The sequence below is a fragment of the Propithecus coquereli genome, unplaced genomic scaffold, assembly GCF_000956105.1.
Source record: "Propithecus coquereli isolate 6110/MARCELLA unplaced genomic scaffold, Pcoq_1.0 Scaffold179, whole genome shotgun sequence".
Lineage (NCBI taxonomy): Eukaryota > Metazoa > Chordata > Mammalia > Primates > Indriidae > Propithecus > Propithecus coquereli.
The window spans coordinates 6,426,459-6,441,508 of record NW_012142634.1 but is presented as its reverse complement, the minus strand read 5'-3'; the positions used below and the strand labels follow the sequence as shown (position 1 = coordinate 6,441,508).

The 15,050-nt window shown below is 48.9% G+C and overlaps 1 protein-coding gene across 1 annotated transcript in view; it reads left to right on the top strand.

The window, feature by feature from the left end:
* Positions 1–15,050, top strand: part of SLC18A2 (solute carrier family 18 (vesicular monoamine transporter), member 2) — a 43,334-nt gene that overhangs the window by 7,963 nt on the left and 20,321 nt on the right. Inside the window, exons 4-10 of the mRNA XM_012642456.1 lie at positions 9,788–9,846; positions 10,115–10,198; positions 10,476–10,568; positions 11,295–11,384; positions 11,493–11,536; positions 11,607–11,667; positions 13,659–13,754. Coding sequence (XP_012497910.1) covers positions 9,788–9,846; positions 10,115–10,198; positions 10,476–10,568; positions 11,295–11,384; positions 11,493–11,536; positions 11,607–11,667; positions 13,659–13,754 — 527 coding nt within the window. The remainder of the gene's footprint in view (positions 1–9,787; positions 9,847–10,114; positions 10,199–10,475; positions 10,569–11,294; positions 11,385–11,492; positions 11,537–11,606; positions 11,668–13,658; positions 13,755–15,050) is intronic.

The window sequence follows — 15,050 nt, the reverse complement described above, 5'->3', positions numbered from 1 at the left end:
GGGAAAGTTGGAGAACACGCTTTGCAAAAAAGCACATCCCCTGCAGACGGCGGCGCCTGGGCTAGGAGGAGTCGTGTTCGTGGCTTCGCTTTCCTGGTGGTCAGGGCAAAAACTGTGACATCCGATAAGACCCAGAACTTATGTTTCCTCCTGATAATTCCCCGCTTCCCCTTGCCCGCTTTCACAGCGATGAAAAAGATTTCTATTAAAGAGGAACAATTCCCAGAGGTCAAAAATGGGTTAAAATAATTATTATGCTATCTGAAAAGGTGGGTTAATAATTTGGTGTAATGTGAAAAAACCAAGTCACGGTCCATCCCTCCATAAAAGGAAGTGACATTTAGAGCTGTTGGATGAGTGAATGACTTGCGACGGGAACATTTCAGGACCCATCGCGAGAGCAATTTGAGCACTGTTGGTTTTCTCCTTTTTCCTGTAATGGATTTTTGAAAAGCTAAAGAATTGAAATCCAGGTCTCTTAATTAGCCTCATTAACAGAAAAGTATTTGGCATGCTTTTCCTTAAAAAGCATGCTTTTAATGAATAAAAAAATTTTTCATTTAGACTCTTAAGTGGCGGGTGCAATTTCCTTTCTCCCCACCTGCAGGCTCTTGCAGCAGTTTACAGAGCGTGGAGTAGGCGGGTTTCACCTCCAGGAGTATCAGCTGTGGGCCCATCTGTTTCCAGTAACAACAAGGCCTCAGTTCTCTGGCTTGAATGCTCTATTGTTAACACCTGTGCCCGAAGTTTCTGTTAAACAATTTTGCTCTTTATGGAAGTCTCAGGAATTCTTAAGTCTTACAAGTTGGATGAAAAATGGCAGATTCCCACTCACATAATGGAAAGTTTTGCAGAACTTCCAAATTATTACTTCCTGCATGTTGATTTTTTTTTTTCCTAAGACACATAATGAAATTTAGATGTCTGCTTCCTTGATTGGTTCATTTAAAAATCTTTCGAGCCTCTCTTGCTGAGAAGCACCGGTTGGTGCCGGGTCGGCACTGTCTTGACTTCAGACCGTATTTAAGTCTCCGGGGCAGTCAGTTTAGCACAGCGGCTGCCTCCGAGAGTAGAGGGCAGCTCAGAGCCTCTGGGGGCTTGTGCTCTAGTGAGCAGTGTGGGCATCCGGCACAGGGGCCCTGGTCCTGGGGTAGACGTGCCACCTCTCTGGACCTCTCTGGCATTTGTCTGGGGGGGGAGGGTTTTAGTGTGGTCACCACCCTGCTGTTCTTCTCTCCTGTCCAGTCCCCATCATCCCGAGTTACCTGTACAGCATTGAGCATGAGAACAACACTACAGAGACCCAGACCGCCAGGCCGGTGCTCACGGCCTCCACCTCGGACAGCTTCCAGAGCATCTTTTCCTATTACGACAACTCTACAATGGTCACCGGGAACGCCACCCAAGACCTGCAGCGGGGGCAGCTGCGTAAGGCCACCACACTGCACATGGTGACCAACACATCCTCTGCCCCTTCTGACTGTCCCAGTGAAGACAAAGACCTCCTGAATGAAAACGTGCAGGTTGGCCTGTTGTTTGCCTCGAAAGCCACCATCCAGCTGCTCACCAACCCTTTCATAGGACTGCTGACCAACAGGTAGGGTGGCTTGATGCAGACCAAGGGTTGTAGATTTCTGTCATTCCAAGCTCCCATCCCCACTGCAATTCTGCTGCTTGTTCATTTGTCAGAATCTGGACCATCTGTGGCAGGTGAACAGGGGATACCACTCTCCTTTCCTTTATGTCTCTGTCGTCAGATAATCATGATTTTCCCTTCTCCCCTCTGCGCTCAGCAAGTAAGAAAATATTAAAGAAGACAGAATAAAGAGGCTCTCCCCACGTGGGAGGACTTTGGTGTGTCTAAATGCCAGGTATCATAAGTACATTTGTCAGAATCACCCTTGGGCAGCAAGAACTCTGTAGCTGTGGTGGCTGTCATTGGATTCTGTGTGCCACGTGGCTTCCTCTCATCCCCTACCCCTGGTGGTGCATGTCTTTATGGAAAGCCAAGGTGGCTTCTTTGACAACTGGCGTGGTAAAGGCTCTAGTAGATTCCCAGGTAGGGAACGTGGGAAGAGGTTGAACACTGCAGCATAGATGGGACTCGGCTGATGCTGAGGTCGTGGCTTTGTTCCTTCCCTTCTGCCGGTGACTTGGCTGTGTCCATGGGCACAAAGGGACGAGCACTGAGGTTATTGTCTGGATAATGCAAGCTATCCAGATTAGCTTTATATTAATCGGGACGTTCTAGATTTTTTTCAGCACGTGCATTATTTGGCATCATTGTTTGCTTCTCAATTGTTGGTGACCATCCAACAAGTATTTGTTCTACAGCCGAGTTGGCACAATTTTGTCTGGTCTGTGGGGGCTCAAAGCACAGGACAAGGAGCTTGGAACTGAGGGGAGGAGGCAGTACCCAAGCGTGTCAGTGCAAGAAGTGGGAGCAGGTGTAGCCAAGCGTGTGTTGGTGGTGGGCTGCCAGGTGCACAGTGTAGACCCCCAGGCAGAAATGCAAAAATGGCAGAGAGGGGAGTGCCCGGAGCCCTACCTGTGGACCACGCCCAGGAGTAGGAACAAAGACCAGATTAGAAAATGTGGGCGGAGGGGTGAACTAAGGAGGGCAGGGCTAGGCTGAGAGAGGACTGGGGTGCTGTTGTGGGGCAGTTGGGAGCCGCTAGAGATTCCAAAGCCAAATTGAAGTCAGTGAGCCAAACACGATTTTAAGTAGGTCATCTGGCATTTCAGGGAGCAGGGAGGTCTTTACATTTACCTGGGCTTTGGTGTTGAGGGAGAGAGGGTAGGACTGTTTACATAATGGAGCCCAGTGAACAATGAAAATGCGGGCCCCGTGTTCACATATTACTAAGCGTTTCAAGACAGCAACAACAGGGCATTAAACTAAGCATGAGGCCCGTCTGAGAATGGAGCCCTGTGTGACTCCGGGGTTAGGGGGTCTGTGATGGGAGGAAGCCTGGGGTGCTGGCTGGGGCTCAGAGAGGGGGATGGCAGATCTCACCTTGCCCCAGCAGCAGCCGTGCTTGGAACACACGGAGGTTGCCGCTGGTGCACCCATGATGAGTTGGACAGTTGGATTTTCTGGACTGAGTGGTGCCGTTGAGTGGATTTTAACAATCCCGAGCCACGTCCAGCCCTGAAGTCGTGCAAAGCAATGTTGTAAGGCTGCTGCCACATAAAATATGCTAAGCAAATTAACCCGGTGATGGGCGGACTGTGAGCCCAACTAGAAGCACCATTATCAAGGTGACATTGAGCAGCACCTCTGTGCTCCAGAGGAAAACCAAACAGTCCTTAGTAGTTGCAGGATTGTTTTCTTGCTTTCGTTAAGACTAAGAGCGCTTCTTAAAATGCATCTGGTGTAATTACAGAAAATGGCTCAGGGTTTTGTATTCTGAGAGAGCAAACAACTCAAATACCATATACGAAAATTGAGGACATTATCGAAATAATACCTTGCCAGTCACTTGGGCAGAACGTTGCTAGCCATGCGGTATAATACTCAGAAACTCTGGCTGAAATGATGTGGGTATTCCAATCTTCCAAATGCAAATGGCAAATGAAAAGCTTTTTAAAAACCCCATTCTCGTTTTTAATGTTTTGCTTATGTCATGGGGAAAAAGCTTGTTTAAAACCAGCCAGACCTTTCGCCTGTTAAATACTCCAGAGGCTTTGAGGTTGCAGCCACCTATAGCTCCTGTTTGGGGCTCAAAAAAAAAAAAAAATTATCTTCCAAGAGGAACCTAATTTTGTTTTGTGACTTGTGAAATTTAGTCTATTCTTATGGTGATTTGGAAATTGTCTAGAGCAAAATTTTAATCCCCAGCTGGTTCACCTAGCTACTCGGCAAATTTAAAAATGATCTTTATCTTCTAGTGCTTCCTGGTAATGTGGAAATGCAAACAAATTTTAATGTTGATGTAGCCAAAACAATTGAGCTCCATTGCCCCTTCAAAATGATCATGATTTGTAATTTAAATATTTTCCAAGCCCAGTAGATAGGAATTTGGAGATTTTGCAGCTCTTCTGGGCACACTCTAAGACTCTGCTTCCCACCAAAGTTCTGAGGGAAACGGCAGCAGAGAAGGGAAAAATAGATCCCATTTGCCTTAATAGTCTTCCCCTGTGAGCTACTGCAAATAGTCTTTTGATTTAATCACATCCTCAATCACCAACAAGATGTATGACTTATGTAAACCTGTGTTTAAGGTAGCATTTTAAAGTTTAATATGTTTCTGATTAAAGAGTAGTTAAAAACGTGGAGCGTCAAAGCGCTTGCAGAGACTTGACTTTACCAAAAGCTTCTGGGCCAGTCTTAGCATTTTTAAAGCAAAGGAGTCTACAGCTCAGGAGGAGAAGGGGTTTGTCCTCAGCAGCGGCAGGACTATAGCGAGGTGTCCAGACTGTCCCGTTTCAAGGCCCTGCTGTCCTTCCTTCCTGTTCTTTCTATCTGCTTACTATTGTACAGTTTGTACTTTTACCCACTAAAAATAATGTAGTTCAAAAATCTGTCTTTCTTGCATTTACCTGGGCTCTTCATGATTGTACCAGGCTAAATTGGGAAAGGCCCAAACAGCAAGTATTATTTTATCAGTGGGGGCAGAGTTGAGAAGAAAATCAGCCTGATTTTATAGACATGGACCCTCTACGACCCCAGAAAAATACAGTCTTTTTCCAGTCCCTGATGTGAGCTGGCCCGCCTTGTACATCCTCAGAGAAGTGGGGAAAGCTGCCTAGGGTCGGGAGGGGCAGAGCATTCCTTTCTAAAGGTGCTCTTAGTTGAATTGGGACCCCTTCTGAAACGAGACACCATACGACACACATGTGACACCGAGACACCTGTATTCGTGGTCATGATGGTGCCAGGTGAGTAGGTGACACAAAAAAGGCAGGCTGCTAGTCTGTTGTTTTAGGCATTAGATAAGATCTCAGACCACACCCTGAAAATACAAAGTAACAATTCTTGGAAGTGTTTCTTTGTTCATTTGGCTGGTAATAGCATGCTTGTTATTCCTGTTTTATTTATTCTTCAGGTGCTGTATTTTTTACTGAAAATACGTGACCAGATAGGTAGCAAAGGACCTTTGATTTTGCTAGTGTAGTGATGACGCATCCAGTAACACTTTCCAAAGCCTGAGGATGCCTTGGTTGACTCGATTTCCATCTTGGAGGCGCTTGTGTCTTATTTTATAATTACAGTTCAACTATTCATTTCACAATTGCAGTTGTGTGTAAAAGGTGGTAGCAGGAATTGTACCAGTGACACTTGTCATCTTTTGATCCAATCGGTGAATTTTAGACACGTGTACATAAAAGGAATGTTTCAGACAAATAAACCATGTGAAGACACCTTTACACTTCCCTCTTCCGTCAATAAAGTAAAAACGTGTATTGCGGTCTTCACTTGCTTAGCATGAGGTTCAAACAGTAGTTGCATCTTGAGAACAAAAAGATGCTCCATGCCAAACGGCTGGCTGGGGAAAGAGTTAACTCCGTTGCTGGGGGCGTTTCCCTTAGCTTCCTCTTTAGCTTGTCACTGTCTTGGTGGTGATCTGCTTTTCATCAAGCCATCGTTGGTGGCTTAATTTATTTCCATAGTTACATAGTATATTTGAAAGCAGTTCTTTTTCCTCATAGATCTTAGCATCTGAATGGCAGGGAGGAAGCCACAGGGCATGAAATCTGTACGAAATCTACCCTGCTTATCTCGTTCCTAGCTTCAGCCAGTTGGTCTCAAGGGGTCTTTACGGGAATAAGCAGTGACCTTTTCAGCTTCTCCGTGGACAGGGAAACCGGCTGTTCTGAAAAGGGATCTCCCATCTTAGATGTTGTTAGGATGGTAGGGAGGGTTTGATGAGTCTTTGCTTTTGAAATCGGAAGGAACTGGCAGTGGAATTACAGCATCTCCTGTGGGAGCCCAGGGCTTACACCCGGGAGAGTGAGAAATCTGTAGCCCACGGAACTCCCTCTTGGCAGACAAGGACAGGCAGACCCAAGGGCTAAACTTAAGAATTTTGTTTTGTTTACTAAACGATTGACAAACTTCCTATTATATGTGACCAAATTTAAAATATTACTCTGTTTACTGACATTCGTTTACTGGAGCAACTTTAGGAGTGTGCAGAGAACTTTGAAAGGGAACCGGTACCTCTCATCACATCGTCACATCTGGTGGTGGTCTGCACTCTACTGGGCCCCCAACCGTTCCTTCCTTTGTCATGTACCACCGTAGAGGGAACCGTGGTCTGGGCAGTCTGAGAACAGAGCTTGCATTCATCTCTATGGCAAAGATAAGCTATCGGCATTAGAGGAAAGTATATTATTGCCAGTGACCATTTAGGGACATGTGGGTTTCCTCACTGACTATCAAGTATATATAATTAATATTTTAGGTGTTTCTCTAGTGATTAAATATATGATTTTGAGTCTCACTGAGGCTGGATTAACTGCTTCCGGATGCTCTATACAGGATGCCCGTAGCCCGGGTGACTCACACGGGGACTGTGAAGGGACATTTGGTTAAAGGTTTGTGAATCAGATCTAGCTGTGCTTATCAGCGCCATGCTTGATGGCACGGAATTGCGACAAGAGGGCCAACTCTCACGCGTAGATTATGACTAATGTCAGTTGAGCTTGTCGATTTAGGAGCTATCGTGGGGAAGGGAAAGGGCCTTGGCCTCCTGTCTGCCACTCAGTGACCCCGGGGCATGGGCTGACTCTCCTTCGGTGGATGTTCAAGGGGCCAGAGGAGTTTGGGGTGGAGACACAGGAGCTGCTGTGTTGTGTCGTCTTTGCCTTGGGGCTGAGCTCCGGGCAAAGATGGTGCCACTGGGCAGCCCCATCAGAAAGTGCAGGCACAGGCGTGTCCAGTAACGAGAAGGCGGTGACACGAGCCCACTTGTGTCCAAGGCCATTGGCTTGCTCTGTAGCCTCAGGTGAGCCGCTCTGTCTCCAAGCCTCAGCTTCCTCATCTGTGAGGAGAGTGTGGACTGGCCAGCCTTCAAGTTTCTTTCCAGCTTTGCCATTCGGTTATCCCATACACGCTTTGTTAAAATCCCAAAGGAATTGGGGGTGGGGGGGACCCACAGTAGCTGCAGAATTTCCAAAGCAAACACAGCACCTGGGATGGAAAAAAGAACCGTGCACCCTCTACCCATGTGCTCCTGTGACTGGCGTCCCCACCCAAGTGTTCGCCAGCAGGGCCCAGCACATGTTGGACACTCGAGGTATCCCCATCACCTTGGAATTGGGGCAAGTTACCTTCCCTGGGCCTCAGCATTGGCCCATCTGAAAAACAAGGCCACCCTGCGCGCTGGCTCCCTACCCCCAGTCATGGGGAATGCCTGAGTCTTCTGGTGGGGGGTGGGGCGCAGTGGCTGCAAGGCCATCCCAGCTGGGCCCTGCCAGCGTACCTCAGCCACCAGCTGGACTGCAGACTGGGCGTTGTATCGCTGGTGGTTTGGGGGTCACAGATGGGTTGTTGAATTTTATCAAGTTTTGTCCTGAACCCACCCTGGGCTTCTGCCTGCAGTCTGCAGAGGGACCGCAGGTGTCTTATTTGGCTGCAGGGATGTCCCTGTGGACAGAGGGGCTCCGTGTTAGAGCCTTGGAAGTAACCACAATGAAGAGCTAGTAAAGGAAGAGTTAAGCCCCCAATTCCAGCTTTGACACGTATATTGGCGCTTCACCCACTAGATTTTCCAAATATGTGTTGAAGGGGGTGAGAAACCTGTGTTTGTTCCAGGACAGTCAGGAATGTCGTCCTGTGTCCATTCTTTCATAAACTGCTTGTGAGTTCTCTAAGCTTCTTGGACGTTTCTTTGTGCCGTGTCTGGCAGTGCTGCGTAAGCCTCTGGGGTTGGCTTTCTGCTGTCTACGTGGGTAGGGAGCACAGAACGGTCAGCTGGCACAGGCTGAGAGAGGGACACTGCCCTCCGAAGGCTGTCTGAACTGCATCTCAGGATCCCTGTGTCTTTCTTGGTTCACCGATTTGCTGATTTGCTTGGATCCCCGATTTGCTGATTTGCTTGGATCCCCGTTTGTGAATTTTAAGCTCATTTCTACTCACAGCAGGGGGCTCTTTGCATGGTTTATGGGAGGGGCACTGACTGCCTGGGAATCATCATAATTTTGAGTCGCTGTTAATATTTGCAGTTTTGGAATTTGGTTTCTGGATGCACATGAAGCAATTTTAAAAAAAAATATGGGCAGGAGAACTTTTGGCAAGATTCTGTTTAAAGCCATATATGCCCTTTGGCTGCCTGGGCAGGTGTAGAGTTTGCAAGGAAAAGCCCTGGACTGGAGGGAACGGCCCAAGTGAAGTTAGCCCGAGGACATTTGACAAGTCACTTTTTCATGCCTCAGTTTCCTCATTTGTAAACTAGGGAAGTGAAATAGGGCCCTTATCAAATCATTGAGCTGGGGGTGTAAGTGCTTGGAGAGTTGCGTGTAACCTTTAGATGAAGGTGCTGTGATTGTGATCTTTATCGAAGCCTGGAATAGAAGAGTCCTTCCAGGCTGTGCCTGGGACTCGGGTTGCTTGGTCCTCCTACCTTCTTGGATTCAGTTTGTTCCTCTCCAGGTTCCTGAGGGACCAGGGTGGAGAGAGAAGAGGCTTGGAGATGTTCTGAGCTCTTCTTGGTTGGAGCAAATCTGCAGTTGGGTGATAGCTCAGCCGGCGTTGGCCCCTTTCAAATGGAGGATAGTGCCTGCACCCTCATGCTTGCCTGCAGAGCGGGGACCAGGCTGTCTTAGTCCGGCAGGAACAGAGGAAAAGGAGGAAGAGAATGAGGGAGGAGATAAAATTTCCGAGGCACCTTCTGTGCTCTGGGTACCCCGTAGGCAGTCTGATGTCCACATCTCTTTCTGCACTCCAGTCCTGGGAGGTGGGTGGTGGTGTCTCCGTGGGGCTGAGAGGAGACTTCCCCGGGGTAAGTGGCAGGGCCGGGTGTCCCGCCACACATGTGATACAGGAAGGCCAGGGTCTTCCCACCAGCCTTGCTGGCCTGGCACCAACGCCCTGTGTGGGCAGTGGTCTTACAGACCAATTTGGGTTTTGAAATTTTGCACAGAAAATGAGGCCTTTCTTTTTTTTTTTCTTCTTTTCCTTTTTATTTTATAAGCGGGGGGCTATACCACTAAGGGGGGATGGGCCCACCCACCTTCTGTCTTGAGAGGGAGGGAGGAAGGATAGACTCCGGAGCCACCTTGCCACAAGTCCTTCCTACCTGCCACTGGCTGGGGGCGGTCACCTCCTGCCCACCCACCCCCAAGTCCTGTCTTTCTGGGCTGGCCTCACCGGGGTCAACAGGAAGACAGATTTAAAAATCGCGCTTCCTAATGCCTCCTAGACATAGCGCAGTTGTCGTTGCTGCTAGTTGAATCACTTGATGGCCTTTTACCAGAATCGTTTGATTGCAGTTGTTCCTTTGGGAAAGCTCTAGCAGAGGCTATAATTAAAGGAATAATAAAAAAAAATGACGGAAATAGGGGCCGTGTATTTCGGATGTGTTCTGAGTTACTCTGCCAATATTGTGTTAACATTTATTTCAGAGAAATTTCAGTTCAGAGTGGCAGTCCGTAAATGTATTCACGTTCCAAGACAGTCAAACACAAAAAGGTCAGGTAGGAAGCACCAAGTCTATGAATTTTTATAAAACTCCGCCGAATACTTACCTGCCTGATCCCAAAGGGTAACCAGGAGAGAGTCAATATAAAGCCTTAAAAAAATACCCAGCGGTCACCAGACCCCTCTTGTGTTTGTGTTTTGCAGAATCGGCTATCCAATTCCCATGTTTGCGGGATTCTGCATCATGTTCATCTCAACAATTAGTAAGTGTCTGACGTTTGCCTTGTGAGTGTGGGTCTCAGGATGGGCGCTGACGTCCACGAGCCAAAAACTAAGAGTGCAACCTGGGGGTTTGTGTAGTGGCAACAGGTGCAGAAAGAGTTGGTAGAGAGAGGTCTCCCTGGAGCAAAAGCACCCGGTAGTGAAGGTGGCGATGCTCCATCCGGTTAAGGGAGGGCTTCAGAAATGTCCCTGTTCGGGACAGTTCAGTCCCAAGGCACTGACGTGGGTCCTGGACCCCTTCTCTCGCAGTGTTCGCCTTCTCCAGCAGCTATGCCTTCCTGCTGATCGCCAGGTCGCTGCAGGGCGTGGGCTCCTCCTGCTCCTCTGTAGCTGGTAGGTGCGGGGATGCCCGAGCCAAAGACGGGGGAGGGGCTTCCCTTACAAAGTCAGCGGGGCTAATTGGGGAGTTGGGTAGTGGGGTGGCAGTGGTTGGGACAGTAAGGATTCTTGGAGAAGGTCCCCACCTGGGTCTTGGGTTCTGCTTGCTCTTACATTTTAGTGAATCTGACGGGTTTGGGAAGATCGTATGAGTCTAGCTGCAGAGGGAAGGCGAGTCACAGACTATTCTGTTTCCCGGGCTCGGCTGTTGACCATCTCTTTCCCTGTCTAGGGATGGGCATGCTCGCCAGCGTGTACACAGATGACGAAGAGAGAGGCAACGCCATGGGGATCGCCTTGGGAGGCCTGGCCATGGGGGTCTTAGGTGGGTGAGGTCCCCCATGTGGGTGCACAGGCAGGAGGGGTCACGGTGGGGTCGAGTCCATGCTCACACTGACAAACTCCCCGGACACCCCCTTTTTATTTCCTACTTTCATGGAGACTTTGAAAGTGGTAGGAAGAGTCCTGAGCTGGGAGGCCCAGAGCTTCCCCTGCCTCAGCCCCAAACTTCCCTGGCTCAGATGGACAACGAAGGGTTGAAGAGGATGGTCTGCCAGACCCTTTCCTCTGGGCCATTCTATGAGTTGTGATCGGGGAGAACCTTCCTGCCTCTGCCTGCCCCACTTGCCCTGGCTGGCCTCCCAGGCCAGGGGACGAGTGTCTTCCCTGAGAGGAGATTTGGAGCGTTTCCCTTATGTTTACGTTCCTGGTGTTCATCGCGGAGGCTGCAGCTCCTGGCTGTGCTGGTTTGTAAGGAATGAAGTTCCTGTGTGCCCATTCCCCGTGCCCCGTCAGCAGCCCAGCCCTCGACCTCATTTCCCGTGATCTTTGCTTTCACAGTGACCTTTGCAGCCTCTTGCCCATTTCTCCTGCAAAAAGTCACTTGGAGGTAGTTGTCAAGGCAACTTTAACTGAATAGGATGTGGGGTGACCACCCCAAATCTTTTTTGGAGCAAAGTCGGGAGAGAAACTACAAGAAACAAATGGGTGGTTCTAGTGTGTGTGTGGTCACCCCAGTGGCTGACACTGGCTCCCCCTTCTCTCCCTGCAGTGGGTCCCCCCTTCGGGAGCGTGCTCTACGAGTTTGTGGGGAAGACGGCTCCGTTCCTGGTGCTGGCTGCCTTGGTGCTCTTGGATGGAGGTGGGTGAGTGCACGTGGGTACCTTGCCGTGACCTTGTCACCTGTGGCGGCGTGTGCTCTGGGCCACGCCTGCTTTCTGAAAAGGGGATTTTCTCTCTCTTTTTGTAGCCATTCAGCTCTTTGTGCTCCAGCCTTCCCGGGTGCAGCCAGAGGTAAGCAGTCGGGCAACGAGCACCCTGCAGGGGCCGTGGCCACCTTCTCACCCCTGTTTTCTCTTGACAGAGTCAGAAGGGGACGCCCCTCGTCACCCTGCTGAAGGACCCCTACATCCTCATCGCCGCAGGTGGGGCTCTGCCATCTACTCAGTTGGGGTGTGTGGAGGTGGGGTGGGTGGCCTGGGCCAGTTTTCATTTTGCTGCTGAAGGCAAAGCGGTTACAAGTCACAGGGAATGGTTTGTTTCCACCGTTGATTTCTGACGCTCAGCCAAGCTTCTTTTCAGTTTTCATCTGGGGCAAATAAAAATGGCGTATGCCAAGCTCTACAGAGCCGTCTGGATCCTGGGGGTGCCCTGCTGCAGAGGTTTGTTTTGAGCCAAGCTTGCTCACCTTTGTGTCGAAGGCCATCATCGTTTGGCCTTGATCTTTCCGGAAGGAATCTGTGGTCTCACGGCAGCAGCCTTAGGTGGGCAGTCTGACTCACCTTGGCATGTATGAATGGGGACTGACAGCAGAGCCCCCCGGGGCCAGGAGGAGCAGGGAGGCCCTCGGAAACACCCTTTGGCTAAAGGTTCTGCCTTTGGATTCTTGGCCTGGATGGGCTAAAAGAGAGCTCTGGGGTTCTGTGGCTCTTGGGAAGGATAATGGGCTGCGTTCATCTAAGGCACTGTCCCCAAGACTGCCCCAGTGGCAGCAGCTGCCTGCCCTGCTCGGCCGGGAGCTGCCTGACCGGGGACCAGCCTGGTGCAAGGGCTGCCCAGGCCCGAGTCCTGAGGCCGGCAGTGGGCCTGGCTGTGTGCTGATGTACTGTTCTCTGGGGCAGCCTGCAGTGTGGCCTCGGACCCAGTTGGGGTTAGATTTGTCTAAGCCGGTCTCCCGAACACTATTAGGGCTGGTGGGGGTGTGGCTAGGAGAACTGGGCATGCCCGGCCTAAGGGTACTTTAAGTTTGGCCTTTGTCAAACCCCAGGCTGCTGCTGGATTTGGTCAGGGCAGCACACATGGAACCCTGGCCAAGCCCCTGTCTGTCATGCCTGTTGGCCAGAGGGACATGAAGCTGGTGTGGTAACCTTTTCATGCAGGATTCGGGGGGCATCCCAGAGCTCAGGTGCCCATGGGCCCTGGCCCTCTCCCGTGGAGGTGGGGATGGGGGAGGGTATGGGGAGGGATAAGGACTCCAGAGATGTGACTCCCTGAACCCTGGGCAGGGCTGTGCAGCCTGGGCCGCTCCTGCCTTGAGCTTTTTTAGAACCTCACCGTCTAGCCCTTGTGGAAGGAGATACTAATGCAGAGATCTACCCAACAGCTGTCAGACTGTCGACAGATTCAGGCAGCCTCGACTGGGGGAGGGAGTTGAGTGGGTGGGAGGAGTCCAATCATTTATGTGTTCTGCCTTTAAATGTCACATAGAATGAAAACATCTTTTCATTACGTGGGTACCTTCATCACGATTGCACAATGTTCCTTCGAATTTGTTCTAGCAAATTAGAGGCTCCACAGGGCACGACACAGGAAGTTCCCAGAACAATGGTGAACAGTTTCATGGGTCTTTTTCCAGGTGGTTCTATATTTACACAGGGTTCTGATTTAACACAGCGATAATGAATATTTGCACTGATACTCTATATGTGTAGTTGACTTAAAAAAAAAAATTCCCTTAACAACGCACCTGTACTGAATGCGTGGTGATCCTTCTTGGATTTTCTGGCATCTCGGGAGATCGTTAGAAATATCCATGTTCATTGCACAATAAAACATGGAGCCGAGAGCCTCAGGTGGCCCTGGGACTGTGTGGGATCTAGGAGTTGCCTGGCTTCTGGGTGGCCTCAAACATGTTACTTCATTAATAATCGGGGTTCCCTTTCTTCATTAATAAACTGGATAACTTAAACCAAATGATCTCTAAGGCTCCCTGCAGTTGCAAACTTTATGACTCTTGGATTCTAGTTTAAACTAATCATAATAATAAGAAACAACCTTGCTGTCCCCTTGACTTGCTATTTATCTTTTCCGCGTGAAGGTAGGAGAAATCTGGATGTCCGAGCTGTGGGCACGGGGGTACGATCTTGTTGGGGTACGTGGGGAAACAGACGTGCACTAACCCTCTTCCTCCCCTAAGGCTCCATCTGCTTTGCGAACATGGGGATTGCCATGCTCGAGCCGGCCCTGCCCATCTGGATGATGGAGACCATGTGTTCCCGAAAGTGGCAGCTCGGTAAGGACTGGGGCGGGCTCTTCCGATTTGAGACCTTGTGTCCCCAGGGCAGGTCCTGTCAGTGTAGCTGAGCTGCCCATGCGGGATGATAAAGTGATTGCTGCTGTTTGACTCTTAATGGATCATCGCTTAGGGCAGCCTTGGGGTCTGTTTTGGCTCCGGTTTTTCTATTAGCCCTGATGGATGCAGAATTAACATAGACACATCAGATCTGGGCAGAAATGGAAGAGGAAAAATACAGTCAGTGTCTTCCCACATTTCTGAACTGGACTAACTGAACAGCAGTAAAATCTACGTGAAAGAAACTAACAAAAAACTGAGTTGTTAAGAGACTGAATTTTTAAAAGTGTTTTTGATTTAGAAAAGTAATAAATACGTGCTTATTATGAAAAAACAAAGTGTGCTGATTGGGGAAGTAAAAATCTAAAAATCTCACGTTCATCTTTCCCCCTCCCCCAGCCCAGTCCCCTGTGATATCTACTGTTAACAGTTTTGTCTTTTTCTAGATAGATCTGTATTTATCACCATGTGTATAAAATGCATAAAAATCCAACCAAGTGGAATTTTGCTGTTCACATTACTATGTGATCTCTTGTTTTTCCTTCATGCACTATTGTGGCCATGTTTCCATGCCAGAACATGTAGATATACTTTACAAAATTCATTAAATTTTAATTTTTGTCAAAGTGACACATGTACACATAATTTTAAGTCAGAGTTCTAAGAATTATAGTGAAAAACAGCTGTCTTTGCCCCATGACTCCTAATTGCCACAGTCCTCATCCGATTCCATCACCTTCAACTCTTTTAGTTTCTTCTGGAATATTTGTCTGTAAATAATATGCACATATTCCTTTTTTTCCCCAGTGTCTGACATTGTCCACCAGCTTCCTAGTATAGCAGGTGGGGATTAATGCCATACTGCTCCACCTGAAAATAGCAAACAACCAACTCACACATTTTCTCACCTCTGCCCTTCCCATGATTGCATTATAATTTTTTGTTCGATCGGCATTGGTTTTATTGTGACTGTGTAAAAATGTGTCCAAAGCTGACCTATGTAGGGTACTGTGATTAATTTCCTCTCTTTTTAGACTTGTTTTTCCTGGAGTTAGTCATCGCCTTGTCTTTTCAATTTCTTAGTTTTCTATGTAGCAATTTTGAATACATCCCGCAAAGTCTCTGGCAGAGATGAAAGGCCCTCTGCCTGGGGTCAAGTGCGCTGGCAAACCTGACCTTTCTGTGTTTTTGCTCGTTTGTGGACATCTGTCCTGGATCTCTGGCCGAGATCTGTTG